Source organism: Melozone crissalis, unplaced genomic scaffold (genome assembly GCF_028551555.1).
Source record: "Melozone crissalis strain CALT ecotype California unplaced genomic scaffold, PUWL_Pcris_2 ptg000042l_1, whole genome shotgun sequence".
NCBI classification, from domain to species: domain Eukaryota; kingdom Metazoa; phylum Chordata; class Aves; order Passeriformes; family Passerellidae; genus Melozone; species Melozone crissalis.
The window spans coordinates 23,755,294-23,776,773 of NW_026535820.1; the positions used below are offsets into that span (position 1 = coordinate 23,755,294).

General features: G+C 39.7%; 1 protein-coding gene across 1 annotated transcript; it reads left to right on the forward strand.

The window, feature by feature from the left end:
• The first annotated feature begins 298 nt into the window (after positions 1-298).
• On the forward strand, positions 299-16,388 carry RNMT (RNA guanine-7 methyltransferase). Its single transcript, XM_054285068.1, has 11 exons — positions 299-341; positions 1,656-1,919; positions 4,101-4,233; positions 5,702-5,824; positions 6,847-6,962; positions 7,899-8,080; positions 8,678-8,842; positions 9,981-10,098; positions 11,777-11,878; positions 13,303-13,336; positions 14,582-16,388. The coding sequence occupies exons 2-11, from the start codon at positions 1,686-1,688 to the stop codon at positions 14,617-14,619; spliced, it is 1,245 nt and encodes a 414-aa protein (XP_054141043.1). The 5' UTR covers positions 299-341; positions 1,656-1,685; the 3' UTR covers positions 14,620-16,388.
• The last annotated feature ends 5,092 nt before the right edge of the window (positions 16,389-21,480 follow it).

Consider the following 21,480-nt stretch of genomic DNA (forward strand, 5'->3'; position numbering starts at 1 on the left):
CGGAGCAAGGGCCAGGCGTCTCTTAAACACCTCCAGGGAGGGCGACTCCACAACCTATTCGCCTGTACTTGCTCTAGTATGTAATCGAAATTTCCCCTCTCCCAGAGCAGGCACGCTGGAAGAAGCTGGTCCCAGCTCACTACACCCTCCTGTCAGGCAGTTATAGAAAGCGATAAGGTCCCCCCGAGACCTCCTCTTCTCCAGGCCAAGCAGCCGCCCCTCACAGGACTCCGCGCGCCGCCGCGTTTTCCCGCTCCCTTTCCCGCGGTCCCTCCCAGGACGTGACGCCGCCGCGGGGATCCGTCACTTCCGCAAACAGGGATGGCGGAGCGCTGAGCCGGGTGAGTGCCGGGGCCGTGCAGGGCTGCCCTCCCTGCCCGCGGGCGGACCGGCGGCGGGGCCCGGGGCCCTCGGCCTCGCCGGACAGCGGGGCCGGGCGGGCCGCAGAGAAGCCACGGGCGCCGCCGCCCGGTTAACGGGAGCGGAGGCCCTGAGGCCTCCCAGCCCCGTCATGGGGGAAGGGAAGGAGGGAAGGGGGAAAGGAGGGGGCGGGAGCGTCCCGAGGCCGTCGGGGCCATTCCCACATCACTGCAGGCGTTTTGAGCTCTCCGGCTGAAGGAGCTGCTGCTTTCCCTAGTTCCCATCGCTAGTTGTGAAAGTCGGATCGTTTCACAATTAGGGCTTTCGAAACATCTTGGAATAGCCCGGTGAGCATAACGAGGGGTCTGCTGCTGCTTCGCAAACCAAGCGCTGTGGTGCTGTGCAGTAGGGGAGGAATTATTTTTGTAAGTCGTGCTTTGAGGCCGTTTGTTCCGAGGAAAGCTGCTCTGGTGCTTCTGTGTGGTGGCTCACTCAGTGGATGTGTTCCGGCCCTCATTAGGAGGTGAGCCTGGACACGGTGGGTTTAAATGCGATTTTTGGAATTTTTTTTTTTTTTAAATTGTGCTTTAGGCCACTCTTTCAGAACAGGGGGTGCCAAACTGCCCTCTCCCATGCCTTGTTAAAAAGTAGGTGCTCTGCTTCCTAGTGCTGGTGTAAAGAAGGCTGGGATGTGCTGGAGACCAAATGAGCTTTGTAGGAGTTGTTTGCAGTCCTGCAGCCCCTGTTGATGTTTGTGAGGTGGAGATGTGGAAATACAGGTGCAACTGAATATTCCACATATTAGTTAAGCTCAGAGCAGAGTGGATATTCTTGGCAAACTGGAAAATCCACAACTGGTAAGAAAATTTACTCATAAAAACCCATCTTGATCTCTTATTTGAAGGCATCCATTTCAAAACATATCACTTTAAATAACAAATTTACTAATTTGAGAGAATCTTACTGTATTTCTAAACATAAACTGATTTGTGGGTTACCTTTTATGGGAAGGGAAAGAAAAAACCAATAACATTTGGTAGTTGAGTCAATAAAGATATGTAAGAATGACTCTAAAATGAAAAATAAGAATTTATCTTAATTTGAACTTATTTAATGAGTACTTTTAAGTTCCACATGTTTTATTGAGCTGCCTTTATTAAACAACTTAAATTTGAAGTCTATATCTTGCCTAGGGTGAAATACCAATATTATGTTTGAAGGTCATGATTGTAACCACAAGTAAGTGAAATTTTCAGCACTGAAAATTCTTGGTGGTTTGTTTCTTTTCCCCCTAGATATCCATTCTGATCAGTGGACCAGTCAAAATGGCTGAAGTAACCAAGACAGAAGAGCAGCAATTAGAGAAGAATTTGAATGAAGAAGTGGAGAAAACCCCTCCTGCTTTAGAGTCAGCTTCAGGTGTCAGGTGTGAAGGCAATAGTTCTGCTTCAGGTGCAGAGCAGTCCACTGAAAATGACAAAGAAGTTGATGGTGGTGGTCAGGATGGCAGAGCACAGAGGAAGAATTTAGATTCTGAAGATGAGCCTTCTAAAAAAGTAGTGAGTATCATTTATTTTGAGCTTTTTTCAAATCCTTGTTTCAAAGCCTTAGCTCAAGAAAAGATTGAAAATATTTATGCGAGATGCCTGTGAGCCAGCACAAAACAAGTATGGAGATGTTTCCTAGGGGAGGAACAGGTGCACAATGATGTTGGGCTTCTCAGAGGAGCAAGAGGGCTTGCAGTTAGAATGATCATCTCAGCACATACTTAGTCTAATTCTAAGACTGTTCCATCCTCCTTGTGGTAGCAATCTGGTAGTGTAGTGTAGGCTTTAGTGGCATTAGTCCAGGTTCCATATCTTGAACTCAGTTCTCAGGTATGTTGTTTATCTGTGTGTTAGTCTAGTTACCTGTGCTTGGGTAAGGTAATTTTGTCCTTTTATTTCCTTGGTAATAAAAGGACAAAATTTATGGCTTGCAAAACTCAACAGACTGCATCCTCTGTGATACAATTCAGTATGATTTGTTGGCAAAGTGAAGCAGTGAAAGACTTACAGGTGCTTCTTTGTATTTTAAGACTTCAAAAGCAGCAGAAAATGTATGTCCTTTTATATGTCCACCTCGGAGGGTGAAAAGGGAAACGTTTTACATGATGCTGTCTTTGATTATGTATGAGCTTGTAGAAGCTGATGCTTTAATATCCACTCTAGGTCATCCTTTTGGGATATTTAAATATAATTTGAAAATGTCTGACCTAGAGTTTTGTTTATCTGCCCAGAATTTTCTCAGTATGTTAATATACGGCTTAGCAGTCTGGCAAAATAAAGGGTGTCCTTTGTTGTGGTAGAAACATTATTAACCCTTTCATCCTTTTAATAAGGGAGAATAAGGCTTAGATGAGCAAGACCTACCTTGGGTCTGTGTAGCCTAAGGGTGGAGAGAGGTGACTGAGCATAGGTGCCACCATCTAGATGTTGCTGATGGCTGTTTGCAGCTGAGATATGCTGATGGTTTGTATGAGTATGTCCCCCACACTTGTCTGAGTCAGCTGTTCTGGCTTCTGTCACCTTCAGTGGCCGTTCAGAGAGCGTCTGTGCTTACCCTGAAAAGAACAGAAGCGGTCAAAATACTTGTTAGTATCGGCCAGCCCAGTGTGGGAATAAACAGGTGATGAGGTTATGAGGATTTCAGACAAGTAAGGCTGTGTTCATTTTGAATGTTTCCAGAAGTATATGAAACACTGAAGAATTCACATATATCAGCCAAACCTTCTTTTCCCTTGAGGAACTGCTATTTGATTAGCAAGATGCAGAAATATTGACTTCTGTAGTGAACTGTTAGGAGTGCTTTTAATGGCTTCATTCTGGTTTGTACTGTTATTTCAAATGCTTTTGTACCTCATAGAGTCAGTGCTGGTTGTGTCTGTTCTGTTACTTTGGATTTTACTTATAATTTATTTTCACTTCTTATATATAGTTGAAGATTATTTTCAAGGTGAAGAAATGCTGGGAGCATAATATCTGGATATAGACTGCTTCTCTGTGTAACAGGGGAGAGAACTGTCTTGTAGTACTTGAAGCTAAGGCTGGACAGAAATCTCTTGGAGTATTTTGAATTAAAGCTAAATCAGAGACATTTCTGCAACTAGCTCTTAAGCATTGTATGGAATATGTTGTCAAATGATTCCTCTCATTCCTTTATCATGATCTGTTTAAATCTCTGGCAGTGGGGTCACCCACTTGGACCTTAATGTGACATCAGCCAATTGGCCTTTTGGTTAAATTGGCAGTTTGGCAGTTTATACACTTCTGTCAGATGAAAACACTGAAATTCTGAAACAGGCTCTAAGTTCCTTGAGAAGGAACATCCTCTTCTTCTGTCCCAGATTTAAGAAGAATGGAACGTGTTCTTTGAGCGTGGTTGAGAGTGTTAGAGAACTGAAAGTTAAGTATTTCTGTGAAGGAAAGATGCTGGGCAGTGTCTGTCATCCAGAAATTGCTTGAATGAACTGAAAAGGGGATTAAGTTTGTGAGTGTTGCTGTGATAATTGAAGTACTGACATCAGTACCGGGACAGATAAGGGAAATCTCTTTATGATGATGATGCTCTTCATAGTATTGCTTGTTTGCCTTCTTAAATCCTTGAAGTGAACACGTGTGTCTTTTGTTTAAATGACTAAGTCATAAAAAGAATTGACTGCTTGAGTCTGTTCCTTCTGTGGTGTGATTTCCTTTCTGCAGCATGTGATTGGCCATGGGCAAGCTGTAGCTGCACATTATAATGAACTTCAAGAAGTTGGTTTGGAAAAACGTAGCCAGTCTCGCATATTCTACCTCCGAAACTTTAATAATTGGACAAAGAGTGTCCTCATTGGTAAGTTCCCTTAACTGATTGCTTAGACATGATTAAAATGTAAATAACTTTTGTATCAAAATGTAATTTTTTCTGTTTTCTGATGTTGTGTATAACACTTCGTTTCATAATGTATAGTAAGTTTTTCGGCTGCAGTAAAATGTCTATATTTATATTTAATTTGAATCTCTGTGATAGTGTTTTGTATTGTTGGAGTTCATATGCTTAAGTTTCAAAGGTCAACTGACTTTAAAAGTTCATACTGGAAACTATTCTTCTCCATGGCATTTTTAAAGAGAAAAGTACAGTTTTAAATCATAAAGAACTTAAGTGTTCTAAGAACAACTCAATCTATCTCAAATAATTTCTTAGGCATTTTCCCAAAGCACTCTCTGTTCAGATCCTGGTTAAGCAGTTCTGCAGGAAGCTTGAACACATAAATATTTTCTGTATTACCCATATATTACCCATAGTCAGTGATTGAAAAAGTGATGGAAAGCTAAAGGATGTAGTTCTTTAAGAATCAGGAGGTTTTTATTTAAAGGCAAAGTCTGCTGTTCCACAAATTAATTCCAAATTGAGGAAACAAAGCCATCAAATATCTGCCAACAAAGAAAAGAATCATCAGCACAGCACCACAGGTTCATGAAGAGGGATCTGTGCCAGAAGATGTTGGCACCATTTGTCTTAGCATGCTGCTTTTTGTTGTGTTGTATCAGAGCAGTTAGAAGCAATATTTAGATTTCTATAAAGCTGTTCCTCAAGCCTGTGTTGAAGCCTTTCTGTCATAAAGAATTTCAGCAGTGTGGCTTTATAGCAGTTGTATCAAAACATATTTCATATCTCCTACTGTGAAGAAAAGTTGCTAGCAGGCTGATATGTTTTACATAATATGCCAACATCAGTCAGAGCAGAGAGAATCTAGGCAGCCTCGAGGGGAAGAAAAAATGTGACTGGTGTGTGTAGGGTGGAAAGACAGCAAAGGAGTAGCTACTGTTATTGCAAAGCCTGGGAGAGTGAGTGAAAAATATTATGCATTTCTGTAAGGTGACTGGGAGGAGATGTTGTGGCTGATGCATTTAATTGGCTTTTTCTTTCTGCAAAAGGCTTTCCCATACTTTCAAATAACATCTGCATTCATTATAATGCTAATGAAAGGGAGCCCTGTTTGTCTCCCTGTGTCCAGGATGGTTGTTTAGCCATGTGCAGTTTTACCTTACCCAGGGAAACAGTTCAGAGCCTCAGTCAAGTTATATGCAGAGCACATTGAGCACAGAAAATATTAATCTTCTCCACAGTTTTAAAAGTTTGCGGTCCCTTTCATCCTTCTAGAAAAAAAAGAGATTTAAGTTTGTAATACTAAGAACATTTTATAGGCAAAGTAAGGTCTGAGGTGTTTCGAAATTCTCAGCTCCTTTTGGTACTTTGGGCTTTTAGGTGCAATACACGTGCAGAGATGTTTATATGCTCCTGGTTTTCATTTTCCTAGGTGAATTTATAGACCGGGTACGACAGAAGAAGAGTGATATAACTGTTTTGGATCTAGGATGTGGGAAAGGTGGAGACTTATTGAAATGGAAAAAAGGCAGAATTAAAAAACTCGTCTGTACTGGTAAGAAGTATGATAACTTTCTAGGGAAACTACATCAGGTTTTATGGGAAACCAAGTACACCTCCACTATTTTATTATTTCTTTTTTTCCAGTCAATCAAAGAATGTAATGCACACCTTTTGTGCAAAAAGTTGTGTGTTGTCTTTTAATCTGAAGATATTACTTGATTGCTAGCAGAAATATAAGAATCATCAATATTTAGCTTTCAGTTCAACTGAAAACTGGTATCACTAAAGAAAAACACCATTGATACAGGTTACTTTAGGTAAAATGTGGCCCTGGGGAAAAGACTGACTTTTTTTATTTTATCTCTTTTCTTCCACATCTAGTCTCTTGTAGTATTTTTAATTGTTCTGAAACACATACAGGAGAGTTGCATTTAAAAAACCAAATAATTCCCCCAATGTTGTGAGAAAAAAATGGTCTTGGGTGTTACAGTCAACTAAAGATTTTCAAACTCAGAAACGACGTAGAGCCGAAAGCTGATTAAAAAAAAATCTGGTTTGAATAATTGGCTTAGATGTTGGGAGAATGATACATCTTCCCTTTTCTCAGAAAGTATCCCAAGGATAATCAGAGAAAGAATTGCTTAACTCCAAATTTAATTAGGTACTGAAATTCCCTAAAACTCTTTCAGTGGGAATTATTTTGTATACTTCACATTTTACAGTTCTTTCTTGCATTATTCAGTGGGCAGCATTCAAATACACTTAATCAATTTACTTGCAAAGTTCTTAGGTGAATTCATTGCATATTGTCAGAACCACAATGACTGAGAAAGAAGCAGTCTTAGAATATGTGACATATCAGAGATGTATTTCAACATCTTTAATATTTTAAGAGTATTAAGAATCCCAGGCAGCTGAGCTGTTTTAATGGAACTCAAGTTCATTTTTTTATCCTACCTTTTTGTACCTTCTGTGTTCCAGTAATCATTCCAGCTTTCTTGTCTGGAGCTGTGTACACATTTTTAAAACTTCTATTTATTATATTTATTATGTTTATTATGTTTCCATATATAGACATTGCTGACATTTCTGTGCAGCAGTGCAAGCACCGCTATGAAGAAATGAAGTCCCGGTGTCGGTATAATGAACATATTTTTGATGCAGAATTCATACAAGCAGATAGTACCAAGGTACAGTTTCTGTGCTTTGTAATATTTTGGAGACTTAATGTTCTCTATGGTAGTGTTGTACCAATTTGGGTATATACATTTTTAAGGTTGGATTATTGTACTGCCAGGAGAATCAGCCACAGGGGTTACTGGAAGGTTGCTTAAGATGTACTTTGGTGCATTTTGCTGCTGCTGTACAGTGTAACATTCCTGAATGTCTTTTCCAGATAGTAAATCTGGGGCTTTCACTCTCCTTTACTCAACAAGGGGAACAGAATTTAGCTTTGGAGTTATGTGAGACAGCATGGGATGTTGGAAACTGTTTTGGTGAATGCTGGAATATATAAAGGACCTCTTCTGATTTAACTGATTTAACACTTTGCCACTAGAAAGTAAAAAATCTTTTTGTTACTATAATAGGTACCTTTAAAACTGCCTCTACTTGTGTGCTAGAGCAGGTTTCTTAGACTGTCTGGAGGCAGTGGTGAATGCATGGCTGAGCCTTAGGGGACAGTCTTGTACACAGAACTGCTTTTGCTTCCTAGAAGTGCAGGCTGAGAGTGCCCTGCTGATAGAGGCTGAGACACAGCCTACCTGGTTCCAGCATATCTGTAGAAAAGCTGAACCTGTTCTCAGCCTTGCATGAAGGGTCTGCTTGAATTCTTTGTTGGCTTTCCTTCTTCTGAGAAATAGTCTCTTGCAGGTTCATGTCATCTCTCAATTTGGGGGAGGGGAAAGAGAGACTTGGCCAGGAAAGAAAGGGATATTTTCATGTTGCTATTACAGCTCAGTTTTAGATGCATATGTATTTTCTGCTGCATGCTTTGTTCTATCTGTCCTTGTACACAAAAGTTAATTTCCCTGACTTTTGGTCTCTATCATGAATGCGGTGTATTTGTTAGATTTAAGTGAATCATGCTTGTTTCTGTAGGTTTTTTTCTATTTTATCTGTTGCAGGATCTCTTGTCTTCCAAGTACAATGATCCAGATATGCGCTTTGACATTTGCAGTTGTCAATTTGTTTACCACTATTCATTTGAGACGTATGAGCAGGCTGACATGATGCTTAAAAATGCTTGTGGGAACCTCTCTCCTGGAGGTTATTTCATTGGCACAACTCCAAACAGCTTTGAACTTGTGTAAGTACTCTTATCTCCTCTTAGTCTTCCAAAACTCTGGGAAGCATTGTTAAGTGATAGATGTTCTTACAGTGCTCCAATATGTTTGTGCAAGCGAAAGCAATTTTTTGCAACAATTTTGGAATCTAATAAAAAAGAATCTCACTCACTAACTTGACTCAAACAGGTAAAGCAATACTTACCCTTGTCTTATGTCGTCATGGCTCTTCTGTTAGGGAATACAGGTCTTCATACACTTCATCCCTCTGTCATGACTTCAATAGTGTCAAAATTTCCACAGCCTGGGGAAAAACTGTCAAGGTTTTATGGTTGTTTCTAGAAGCATGTCTTGTCCTTGTAGATTGTCTGTGTGTCTGGGCTGAAGGTTCATCTTCTAGGTCCATTTTGTCCTTGTTATGTTGTATGGGAATAATAACCTGTTAAAACCCAGTGTGCTGCTTCATTTCATTGTTTCAGTGCCTTTTGAGATAAGGGAAGTGGGAAACTGGAGAGATCACTGAGTATTACTGGGAGAAATACTTTCATGCTTCTTATGTGTAGTTTTCTCTGCCTGTTCAATACTGATCAAAAAATGTTTGTTTATATCTCATTCTATAGAAAGAGACTCGAAGCTTCAGAAACTAATTCATTTGGGAATGATGTGTACAATGTAAAATTTGAAAAGAAGGGAGACTATCCCTTATTTGGCTGCAAGTATGATTTTCACTTGGAAGAAGTGGTTGATGTCCCTGAGTTTTTGGTTTATTTTCCCTTACTGGAGGAGTAAGTTATGTTTTAAATTTATTATACAATAAAAACTGTGGAGAACAATAAACATTTGTTTAGTTTATGTGTCATTGCATAATGCTTGCAGAAAATTATGTTTTGCCTTTCTTATTATATTTTTCAGCTATTAATTTTTTTGTTGTTACTTCACATACAGAGGTTTCTTGCATTTCTATCTACAACTGTAATCTGTCCATTGAACTCTGTTGAAGATGCTCTGGTCAGAAGCTGTAAGGATTTAAACTATGTCTCATGAGGGACCATCTGATCTTATATATTGGATCTGTCAGCAAACCTTTAAAACCTTTTAAACTTTCTCTTCTTTATTTGTAACTTTTTGAGGTGTTTCTTTCTACCCCTTTTTTAGTCTTTCAGTAAGCTTTCTTGTGCAGCTCCTTTATCATGGTGCCTCTTTCTTGTCTTCTCCACCTTTCCTTAGATGTTAATAGGATTTTTGCTATGATGATTTTTTTTCTTCCTCTAAATGATCTTCATCTGTAAGCATATATTTTGCTGTTACTTCTCTGTGACCTTGGATTTGGTTTTCCCAGCTGTATCCTGAGGTACAGACAAATTTTTCCATACTGTTTTTTTTTCCTGCTATTCAAGCTCAGTATGGTTAAACAGTATTAAGCTTCCCTTCAAGCCTGTTCACGAGCTTAATTTGTAGATGTCTGTGAAAAATAACAGCATCTGTCACTGACAGCTGTAACTTCAGTGTTGCATGTCCATGGTGTCTACATAAAATTGAGATGTAAGCCACGGAATACAGCAGAAAGAAGTTCTCTAAATATATTCATAATATCTGACATGATAGATACTGCAGGGAAAAGTGTAGTCTTTCTGGAAGTCCACATGGAACTTACATGTTTCAGGAGAAGAGACCTTTTCTATTAAAATGTTTGTAAATTACTTCTGTGTAGATTTTTGATGTCCTAATTAAAAAAACAAAACTGCAATTTGTGATGGAACTGCAGCTTTTTTCATCTAAATGTCCTTACTTAGAGAAAAAAGTTGTAAAGAAGTGTTATTCTAGTGAATACCATAAGATGTCACTCTGGCTTAAAATTGTTCCTTTGAAAATAAAGCTGCAATAATTTTCTGGCTTCCCTAATTCAGCTTGTTATTTTGACAGAATGGCGAAGAAGCATGGTATGAAATTAGTTTACAAAATGACGTTTCGGGAATTCTATGAAGAAAAAATCAAGAATGATGAGCATAAAATGCTGTTAAGGAGAATGCAAGCCTTGGAGGTAAATTTGGAGTTGACTTGTTTGATTTTAGTAGCATTTCATATCTTGTTAATTTTTGCACAATAATTGAAATTTCCTTTGTGAATATTTTACAATTAAGTAAGGACCACCAATAGAAAGTATTTAGTTCCTGGGGCTGAAAGTGTGACTCTGGTTGTTGATCTTGACTGGCTGCCAGACACCCACTGACCTGCACTCTTGTTCCTTCTTCCCAACAGGATAGGGGGAGAAAATAGAAAAAAAATCTTGTGGGTCAAGATAAATTCAAGGAGTTTGCTTAGCAATTACTGTAACAGACAAAACAGACTGAACTTGGAGAAGGTTAATTTAATTAATTAAAAAAAAAAAGTAGAAAGGTGAGAAACATGAAAACCTAAAAACAGCTTTGTCCCACCCGCTGCTTGTTCCCAGGCTCAGCTTCATTTGTTCACTCCTGACCTTTCTACCTCCTCTCCCTTCCTCTGCGTGGGAAGGGGGGTTGTGGTCTGTTCATAACACTCTGTTTCTGCCTCTCCTTCTTCCTCACACTCTTCTCTTAGATCAGCACAGGTCCCACCCAATGGATTATTCAAGTTTTGAAGATAATATTTCAATATTGAGGCAAGTTTCTGTTCTTGTGCAGCAGGAAACAGAAGAGTCATGCCAAGTGTCAGATAGTGGTGACTGTAATCCATTTCTTCCTCAGCAGAGAGACTGAAAACTGGACCTTTGTGCAAGGAATATTGACTTAAAAGACAGACAGGAATCTTTGTAGGAATAAAAGAACAGTCTGTGTTCATAGAAGAAAATGGGACTTAACTATAACTGAGCATATATTTTTGCCCAATGCTTTTGCATTTTTTGTTTATCCTCCAGCTCTTACCCTGAATAACTTTAGCAGCTTCAGAGAAGCTTTTCCAGGCCACCTCTGAGGCTTTGGTTTTACTTGCAGTTGTCTGTGCTTCCCTCCTCCCTCGAACAGTAGAATTCTTCTGCAGAAAACTCTCAGATCAACTAAATGGTGGCTTAGTCAGCTGAGTCAGGCTGCAACTTGACTGCACTAGTTGACTCTAAAAGTGATGGTGCTCTGTAAGGGCTCACACTGACAGTAGCACAGAGACACAGCTTTTGACTTACCATCTTCCTTCTTAGGAAAGAGAGTTGTCTTAAGGTAGTGGCCACTTATATCTGAGGACTGCATTTTTATGATTAGATTTATTTACACAGATCACTAGTACCCGGGATCCTTTATAAGTACATCTTAGTCCGAAGAACCTGTTGTATACTACTGTTACAGCTTGTGTGTTACTGAAGCATTTTAATTGTTCTGCTTGAAATTGTAGTTGCTCATTTCTTAGAACTTCTGCTGAAGAGTTGCTGGTATAGTTGCTCTTGTAAAAGAAGGTATATCTGGGTAATGCTTATAATGAACTGTACATGAAGGAGCGTGTTTATAGTTATTCTGTTTCCCCTGCTTTAGTGATATAAGGATAAAACTTAATTTATAATTCTTGGATGTCAGATTTTCTGGTAAGTAGGGAATATCAGACCTGTTCCTGAGGATGCTATAAAGGAGAGACATAAATTAAAAATATTTTTAAGACTTACTGACTTCTGTTGTGGACTGTGTTGTGACAAACCTTTTACTTGATGTGATTAATGTATCTCACTACTCAATGTTTTATTCTGTGTTCTCCAGCCATATTCTACACATGGTGATTCCAGGCTTGTTTCTGATAAACCTGATGATTATGAGCATGCAAAAGAGTTTATCAAAGATGGCAAGGCAAAGTTACCATTGGTAAGTTCCTTCATTCTTCACTAGAGATAATGGTGTCTTAAAATTGAGGTCCTGATCTTTCAAACTGTGCTGCCTTCTTCGTTTCAACTGCAGTGAAGTTGGTGTGAGTGTCTCTTAGCATGTGAAAAATTGTAGAGCTGCAGGGCTGAGGGGTTCATCTGACCTGTATCCCACACTCAAAGAATCAAATTCACCATATTTGGTAGCTGTTAAGACATTTGTAATAATGCAGAAGGGAAAAGGATGTTTTTTCCATCTTACTTGACAGCTCTCCTTTCTAGCCATTCTTAATTTGAGGAATCTTCTTATATGTCTGGATCTTCACAGTACTGATTTAAAGCATTAATTCTAATCCTTTGATGGGACACTTCAAAGCTTTCTCCGTAGCACTGTATATATTTGAAATCATTCTTTCCATTTTCGTCAATACAGTATGAGGGTGGTCAGCCTAAAGTTTTTCCACTTGGTTTTATTGTTTGGGGGTTTTTTTAATCATTGATTCATCTACTGTTCATGTTCTGAATTCTTCAAGATGTAGTCCTTTAACTGCATATATAAAATCCTGCATCAAGAGAGAAAAAAAACCTGCTCTTTACATTTGAAATTAAAAAAATTTTGAAAAGAAAAATGCTTGTTTTAAGAAATAGCCTTAAGAACATGAGAACAGCCAAGTCAGACCAAAACCATCCGTTGCCAAGTGCTATTTTAAAAGGTGAAGGTTTGGTCAGTGGGTAGCATATGGACTAAATTGTGGCCCCAGTGATAACTCCTTGGATGGGGATGGAGTAGCAGAAAATCAGTTTTTTGTTGTGTTATGTTTCTTAAGTGGTGGGGTAAATGGCAGCAGCTTTTTGCTTGTGAACTTGCCCTGCTTTCATCTGATCAGCTGAGCCAGGAATTTCCTAGGCTGGAAGGCAGGCTGTTTTTCCGGAATGTGTGAGTGAGGATAACAGTCTCTTGCAAACAGAGTTTCTGTGGGCTGTGGGGTGTTGTTGGGTGGAGGCAGGCAATATTCCTGAGGAAGATGGCAGCACCATGGTGTAAGGCTTTTCCTGGCTTCTGCATACATACTGGGCATCTCAGTCTGAAGTGCGCCTGGAGCCAGGTCAGGTCACACTGGTGGGTGGTGATGGGCACAGGCATGCTCTGCATTGCAAGGGCATCCAGGCCAACAGGCTCGTGGCCCATTCTCCTGTACCTGTTTACTTTAGGTGTGTTCCATTATCTGGATCTTCCAGTTCCCAACCATCCAGCATAGGTAGTGGAGTTGTAAATATCTGTGGTCTACAGCAATGCTTTCCTTGCCCCTAAATAACCAGTCAGTGTGGGCGGTTAGACACTGGTCAGTGAAAAATGGAGCTAAATCAGTGTTTTATTGTTTCCTTATTTTTTGTTGAAACTGGGTTTTTTTTGTCCCCTTCTAGGGAACCTTGAGTAAATCTGAATGGGAAGCAACAAGTAAGTAATGGTTTTGAAAATACTATTGACTGAATGACTGCTTTGAAAAGTGTATAAAATAGCCTGTTAGTCATGGAAGAAAATACAGATTTTAAATATAACAAGATGATGTTATTTGTGTAATTCAAAATGTCTGTGTATAGTTATATAGTGTGCACATCTCAAGAAATTGTGAGGAAATGCATAAGTGCAGCCAACCAGGATTTGCATTTTTCCAGACCATTATACTGGTTGTGGTAGTAGTTTAAAACCAAAAAATGCTGTTTACTTCACAGGTGAGAAGCCAGCATCAAACCATGACAAATCTTCACCCTGCTTTATTAAATGATTATCTAATTATTGAATCTATGAATTAATTATAAGGTAGACATAAATTTCCAGCAGTCTAGAAGTATTATCTCAATTAGCTATTTGAGAGAGGCTTTTTATATAATTTTGTACCTTTTCATATGTAAAAATATATTTATACCTTCAAAACTCCAGTGATTGCCATGTTTCCTAAGTAGTCTATTTTTCCAGAAACGTGGAGTATTGAGCTTCTGAGAAGAGTATTAGCACAGCTTGTTGCTTACATGGAACTTTGCGTTGTTTCTGAGGAATGTCTGATAAGCTTGTCTTGAAAGATTTGCAAGTAGCTATGGCACCTCACTCTCTAAAATAAAAGTTGAAATCAAGTGGAAATCTATAAATGTGGTCCCAAATAACTGGTTTAGCGTGTCTGTCTGGTGTGGAGCACAGGAGCATTTGGCATACCTGGCATTGAATATATGCCAACTAATTTTTCCAAGGATGCGGATATGAATTGTACAAATATCCATTAATAGAATCATACTGTTCTGGACTTGAAAAATTTCATCTTTGTCCATCAAAATTGGTAATATGTATCAGGAGTTCATTCACTTTTCAATTAAAAATGAAGTTAACAATTCAACCCTGATTGTCAATTACTGCAAGTATGAAGGAGTCCTTAAACTTAACTTGCATGACTTTTTAGGTGCTAGTGAGTGTTCATTATATGTAGAATGGCACAGTAATTTATGAATTTGATTCACATTTCTGGAACCATGTAAAACTATGCTGGAGTGGAATGCTAGAGTTACTCACTGAAAAATCATAAGATCTTTTGTCATTTCAGTAATCTGCTAACAGGTTGTTTGGGCATAATATCAACCTGGTTACATTTTGAAAACTTAATTGAGTCACCAAGGAAGCTGAAACTTTAAATACTCCCATTTTCTTTTTTAGGTATTTACTTAGTATTTGCATTTGAGAAGCAACCATGAAAATTCACATACTGGATGCAGCAAGAAGGGATCATATCCACGTGCAAGTTGGAATGATCAGAAATCCATTGTGGCAACTATTTTTTTATTTTTTATTTTTTAATTATCAGATGTGTGCAGGACACTACCAAAAACTAGAGCAAGCTCATGATTCAGAGTTACATTGCCTGTCTGTGACAGATGGACTTGTGTGTGTATATATAAGAAAGATTCTGAACCAGTCTTTTTAAGCATTTGTAAGCAATCTGCATGCTCTCAAAACCTGTGTTTGAACTCACATAACTTTGTTAGAAACAAATGTTTTGTTTGTAGAGGTATGTTTGTGATTATGAGCCTGACCCTGCACCTTCTGAAGTTGATGGAAGAACATTGACTTTGATAATGCAGAATGAGGGCCTAAATACTGTTCTGCAGAGCTCAGTTAATTCATAATGAGATCTGTTCAGCATAGAGGGTATGTCTACATTGCATGCAGAGCAAAAATTACCCGAGTCAGTTTGAGAACCTCTGTGCTGTGCTCAAGCCTGCATTGTAAATCTACCTTAGTGGTATTCATGGTGTATTTTACATGGTAAAATCCCATGATGTTCTTGTTTTTCCTGCTTGCTGATATGTAGTGTCACTTCATGGCGCTTTTAGGATTAAATGAGTTTGTTCTGTACAAAACTGCTCTGAAAGTACTCAGTTTCTAATGTTTTAAATCTCGACTTCGTTTTCCAAATATGGCTATGTGGTAATCAGTAACAGCTGCTTAAGTTAGATTACTGAACATTTTTTATTGTATTAAAGACTCTCCTGACTTTTCAATAGTTTTAGTGTTTCTTGAAACTTACTAGACAGATCTTAGGATGCCTTTCTTTCTTATTTCATAAAATTCCAAATGGGCTTGGCAGTAGAATGAGCTGTTGGTGGTGATGGGGACCTCATTGCAGTCTTAAAGCATAAAAAACATGGTCATGTCATGGATCATGAACCAAAAGGGGAGCCTGTGTATTATTTGAGGATACCAGCAGTTCTCTCTGGAAGGGAGGGTTGTGTATGTGCATACACACTCTGGTACCTGTGGGTAACAATCCCACATTGGAGACACATACTTACTTTGGGCATGTGATGAAATGATACCAGTAGGCAGAACTGTGCCTAACTACTGTCATAACTGCTTGTTAGTCTCTTAGAGCTGGCTTAGGGGTTTCTCTACACTGTTAGCTCAGTTTTCCCGGTGCTTGTAGCCACCCATTACTTAAAAGGCCTGAATACTTCATGTTTCCTCTCTCCAGTTTTGGGCTAACAGTAGCTGATGGCTGCTGTTGGGCAATAGATTTAACTTTGAGATGAAATGATGATGATACAGGAGTATTTTGAAAAGTTATAGCAAACCTAGAAGAGAACATTTCTGTTAAGACTTAAATGTTCAAATTATAAGAGTTTTTACTTGTATTGCTTTCCCCTGTAATTAGGTTGTACTCTTTCTTCCGTGACTCCTATTTTTTGTTGTCTAGAAGAACACTTGTAACCTTCACTGAAGCAGTAGAATCTGTCAGTTCTGCTGCTGAAATTAAGACAATAAGATGTTCTTGTTTTCTAGAATTAGTACTTATGAAACTAGCTAAAAATGGTGACACTTTAGAAGTACTGAAATGTTTCTTTGAGATTTGTGTGCGTCAAAGCTAGTTTTGTTGGATTTCTTGTATCAAATTTCATTTGAAAATATGTTGTTACGCTATTTTTGGAAGAAATAAGAATAATAAAAACAGAGGGAGTACAGTGAAGTGTTTTTCCTCTTTTAAGTGAATCTTAACATATCAATCACATAATCACATAATGGTTGAGTTCAGAAGGGACCTCTGGAGGTCATTTGATCCAACCTCTACCCCTGCCCAAGCATGTTCACCCAGAGCTGGTCGCCAGGACCTTGTCCAGACAGCTTTTGAACAGCTCCAGTGGCGGGTAGTCCACAACCTCATTGGACAACCTGTGCCAGTGCTTGGTCACTCTCACAGTAAAAATCTCCTGGTGTTCAGAGGGAATTTCCTGTGTTGCATTGTGTGCCTCTTGCCCTGTCACTGCGCACACAGAAAAGGCCCTAGACCCATTTTACAAGCTCTCTTTGGGTCTTTGAATGCATTGATAAGATTGCTGCCCTGAGCCTTTTCCTGGCTCCAGATTTCCCAGCCTTTCCTTGTATGAGATGTTCCAGGATTTTGAATGCATTTAGACCCAGTATCAACTCCTGGCATACACTGTTGGTGACCTCCAACAAGGTTTTGTTTCACTGATCACTTCTCTCTGCACTGGCTACTCTGTTTACAATTTCCCCTCATTGTACATCCAAGATGGCAAAAAAACCCCCTTTCTTAATATCAAAGTAGAGTATCCACTGCTTTTCCATCATCAAGCCAGACATTTATTTTCTCACAGAAGTTTGTACTGTCAGTTAAGCATGACTTCCCTGAGATGAATCCATGCGGACTATTTCCGATAATTTTCTTGTTCATGTGCCTGGAAATAATTTCCAGTATCTTCTTCAATCACCTCCTTGAGATGAGGATAGTACTGTAGTTCCCTGGATCATTTTCCTTGACCTTCTTGAGGATATGAGCAGCATTTGCTTTCCTCCAGTCTTTGGACACTTCTCCTATGAGTATTCAAAGATCCTTGAGAGTGGACTTATATTGATACCTGTCATCTCCCTCCATACTTGTGGTGTATCCCATCAGGGTCCATGGACTTACACATGTCTAACTTGCTTAAGTATTTCCTGACCTGATTCTTTTCAACCAAGGACACATTCCTTGTTCCAACTTTTCGTTCTGGTCTCTGGGCCTGAGGTTCCTGAAAGGCCATTGTTCCTTGCAGAGAGAGAGATGATGAAAACATTTGGGACCTCTGCCTTTTCCATGCTCTGTGTCACAAGTGCCCTACCCCATTCTGCACTTTTTTCCCAATCTTCCTTTTGTTATCCATACACTTATAGAAACCCTTGTTGCCTTGGAAATCTCTGGCCTGATTTAGTTCCAGGCGGGCTTTTGGCTCTCCTGACTGCATATTTCGAGTAGGTTACCTGTCTGTCCTTCCATACTCTGTATACTTCCCTCTTGTGTCTGAATTTAGTCAGGAGTTCCTTGTTCATCCACACAGGTCTCCTGGCATTTTTGCCTGACTTCCATGGGGATAGACCTCTCTTGATCTTGGAGGAGGCGATCTTTGAATAATAATCCGCTTTATTGAACCCCATTCCTCCAGGGCATTATCCCATCAGACTCTACAATGCAGACCTTTAAAAAGGCAAACACCTGCTCTTCTGAGGACCAGTGTTGTGCTTGGTTTTTGTGCTGCTAACACATCTCAGGATCCTAAACACCAGTATCTCATGCTCACTGCAGCCAAGGTAGCCTCTGACCTTCACATCCTCAACAAGCTCCTTGGTGGTATGAGGTCCAGCAGAGCATCTTTGGTTCCTCTCTCACTTGGGCCAGGAAGTTATTAATGCTCTTCAGGAATCTTCTTAATTTGCTTTTATCTTGCTGTGTTATCCCTCCTGTAGCTGTTGAGGACCAGGGCTGTAGATGTGAAGCTGCTTCCAGCCATAGAGAACCTCATCCAGTTCTCTCTCTTCAGGTGTTGGTCTTGTAGCCAACAACCACTATAATGTCACCTATACTTGTCACCTCTTTAGTCCTTACTCTGTAAAAAAATCTTCATTGCAGAGCTTCAGTCATGCAGGTCATCTCACCATTTCTCCATGATTCCAGCAAGATCGCAGGCCTGCAACATTTCCTGTTAAGTACATGATTTCCCAGTAGAACCATATGACCTTAGAGAAGCAATTAAAGGTGAGCAGAGCATTTAGGTTCCCAGGACTGCTGATGAGACATTGAAGATAGGGGAGTGCTAAGGTCATCTGAGCTGGATGATTTTTGCAATGGAAGGCATTTGGTAATCTCCTGAATTAAGAAGCTGTAGGAGTGATACCTGGTGCTGCACTGTCACTGATCTATTTTCTGAAAAATACTTTTGCTAGGATTTTTCTCCTGAGAAGCTGAGAGGCCTCAGAAACGAAATGTAAACAATAATTTTCTGCTGCTGTAGAATGTGGCAGATGCATCTTTGACTGGTCTCATGTGAATTGTTTCTACTTGATGACCAACCACAGGTCCAGCTGTGTCGGGACTCTGGTCAGTCACAAAATTTTATCATTCCTTCCTTTCCTTTGCTAGCCTTCTGATGTCTCCTTTCTCTTCTTCTTTAGTGCACTTCTAATATATATTTTTCTTAGTATTAGTATTAGTGCACTTCTAATATATATCATAAAATAATAAATCAGCCTTCTGAAGCATGGAATCAAGATTCTCATCTCTTCCCTCATCCTGGGGACCCTCAAACCCCACCACACTGCACCAATTAAGTGGTTCCATTTTCAAATTCACTTTACACTGTGAAGGAAATCAGAAATGGCAACTGAACTTTGTAGATCATTTTGTCCTGCCTCAGCTAGGTGGTGAGATGTATGAGTTGGGAATAGGAGCTAGAAAACATTGCAACCTTTTCCTCTAGTTTCTTCCCTAATGGCAAACACTTCAGATCTGTGTGAGAACTGTAACCAAGAGGGTCAGCATATAGTTGCTGGTGGCAGGAGGGGGGGCAGTAGGTTAAGTGGTAGAAATTGCTGCAAAACGCTTAAGCATATGCTGTGTTTCATGCTTAAGTTTCAAGCAAAGATTTAAGCAATTGTGTTGCCTGGTGGAAGGTGTTTAATTGACTTTAGAAGACAGACTTTGAGAATGGTTTGGTTGGAAAGGACCTTAAAAATCATCTAGTTCTACCCTCCCTGTCATGTCCAGGAGCACCTTTCACTAGAACAGGTTGTGCAGACCTCCATCCAACCTAGCCCTGAACACTTCATGGATGAGGCACCCACAAATGCTTTGGGCAGCATGTTCCAGTGTCTCATCAACCTCAAAGTAAAGAATATCTTCCTAATACCTGATTCAAAAATACTCAGTCTGAAGGCTTTCCCCTTGTTTCCTTATTCTTTTTCCCCTTGTTCCCCTTGTAAAAAGTCCCCCTCCAGCTTTCTTGTATGCTCCTTCTGGCTACTGGAAGGCTGCTCTGAGGTCACACCAAGCCTTTATTCACGGCTGAACAATCGCTATTCTCTCTGCCTTTCCTCAGAGGAGAGGTGCTCCATCCCTGTGGTCAGCTCGGGGCCTCCCCTGACTTGCTCCAACGGGTCCTTGTCCTTCCTGTGCTGGGATAACAGAGGTGGATGCAGCACTGCAGGGGGGGGTCTCACCGGAGCAGAGCAGAGGGGCAGAATGCCCTCCCTCTTCCTGCTGGCCACACTGGTTTGGATGCAGCCCAGGATCCCGTTGACTTTCTGGGCTCCTAGCACTCCTTGCGGGCTCGTGCCCAACCTCATCCAGCAGAATCCCCTAGTCCTTCTTGACAGGGCTGCTCTCAATTTGTTCATCTCCCAGTCTGTATTGATACTGTAAGTTATCCTGACACAGGGACAGGACTTTGCACTGGACTTTGACCTTCCTGATTTTCTCATGAGCCTGTTTCTCAAGCTTGTCCAGATTCCTCTCAATGGCAGCCCATCCTTCAGGTGGGTTTCAAATCTTACGTGTTCTCCTGTTACAGCCCTTGAATAGTTTAATTTCTATAATTAACATCTCAGTCCTTTGACTATGAGTGTTTTCCTTTTGAGTCATAGTCTAGTTAATAAAGCACTCTAATACCTATTTTTATGAAAAAGAGTAATTATATGCTGTGTCCTAATTGCTAAACTGTTTTTAAAGACATTGAAAACCGTTAATTTCAGGAACATCCGGCTGAAGAGCAACAAGTGTAAAACATCTGCAGGGTAATTAAGGGGCTAATAATAAATCCACTCTTGCAATCCACTTTTTAAGTGGAGTAATATAAGCCACTTATAAGCCAGAGTAATAATGCTTCTGGAGGAAGCAGGATCTAATATCAAACAGGATTAACAGTAATCTTGTAATCTCAGTTCCTGTTGTTCTTTGTATGCCACAAATTAGAACCTATGTCTGTATGGAAATGAGGAAATGCACATCTGTTAATGCTACTTGTGAGTGCAAATAAGCATCCTGATTTTTCAGAAATTTGAAGCACAAAAATCAGGTCATTTCAGTGCCAAAAGACACGGGAAAAAGTGTTTGAGTCGTTTTTGAACAAGAAACCTCACCTGAGATATAAAGAAAAAGTCTGAAATCCTTTTGCTGATGACATTATGAATCCTGTGTACTAAACAAACTGTTACTAGAGTTAAGTTTTTTGCAGCTTCATTTTACATGGATGTGAAATGGCTTTCCCTTAATCTCCCTTACAGAAAACCCCATCACAGATTTATATACTGCCTTGAATGTTTCTGTTACTTAAAGAACAGATGTAAGGTAAAGCAAAGCTAACTTGATAAATTAGGTTTTGCTAAGTTAAAGGTTTTCTAATGCCATTTTAATGGAAGCTGTCATCCTTTCTTCTTTTTATTAAAGTTGGTTCTGAACATTGCTGCCTTTTTATTCAGGTTAATGTGTCTCCCAGCAGCTGAGGTCCATTTGCAGGATAAGGTGTTTGAACATTTAAGGTCTGACTGAACTGTGCTGTTATTAGTTTAAGTCCAAGGAAAGGATTTTTTTTTAGGTCATAGACCATATTTTTTCAAGGGGCAGATTCATAAGGGTTGGGCTCTCTCCCTCTGCATCTCACAGTATTGTACGAATTCACTGAAGCTGTGTTTCTGAAAGTCTGATTTAATCACTAATTGTGATTAAACTAAAAATGTACTGCTTTTAGCAGTGGCATGAACCATGGGATTTAGAGTAACAGTGTTGTCAT

Coding starts and splice junctions, on each gene's coding strand:
- RNMT (XM_054285068.1), top strand. CDS start 1,686: ATGGCTGAAGTAACCAAGACAGAAGAGCAGCAATTAGAGAAGAATTTG. Junction 6,963..7,898: donor TACAAGCAGATAGTACCAAG/GTACAGTTTCTG, acceptor TATCTGTTGCAG/GATCTCTTGTCTTCCAAGTA. Junction 8,081..8,677: donor CCAAACAGCTTTGAACTTGT/GTAAGTACTCTT, acceptor CTCATTCTATAG/AAAGAGACTCGAAGCTTCAG.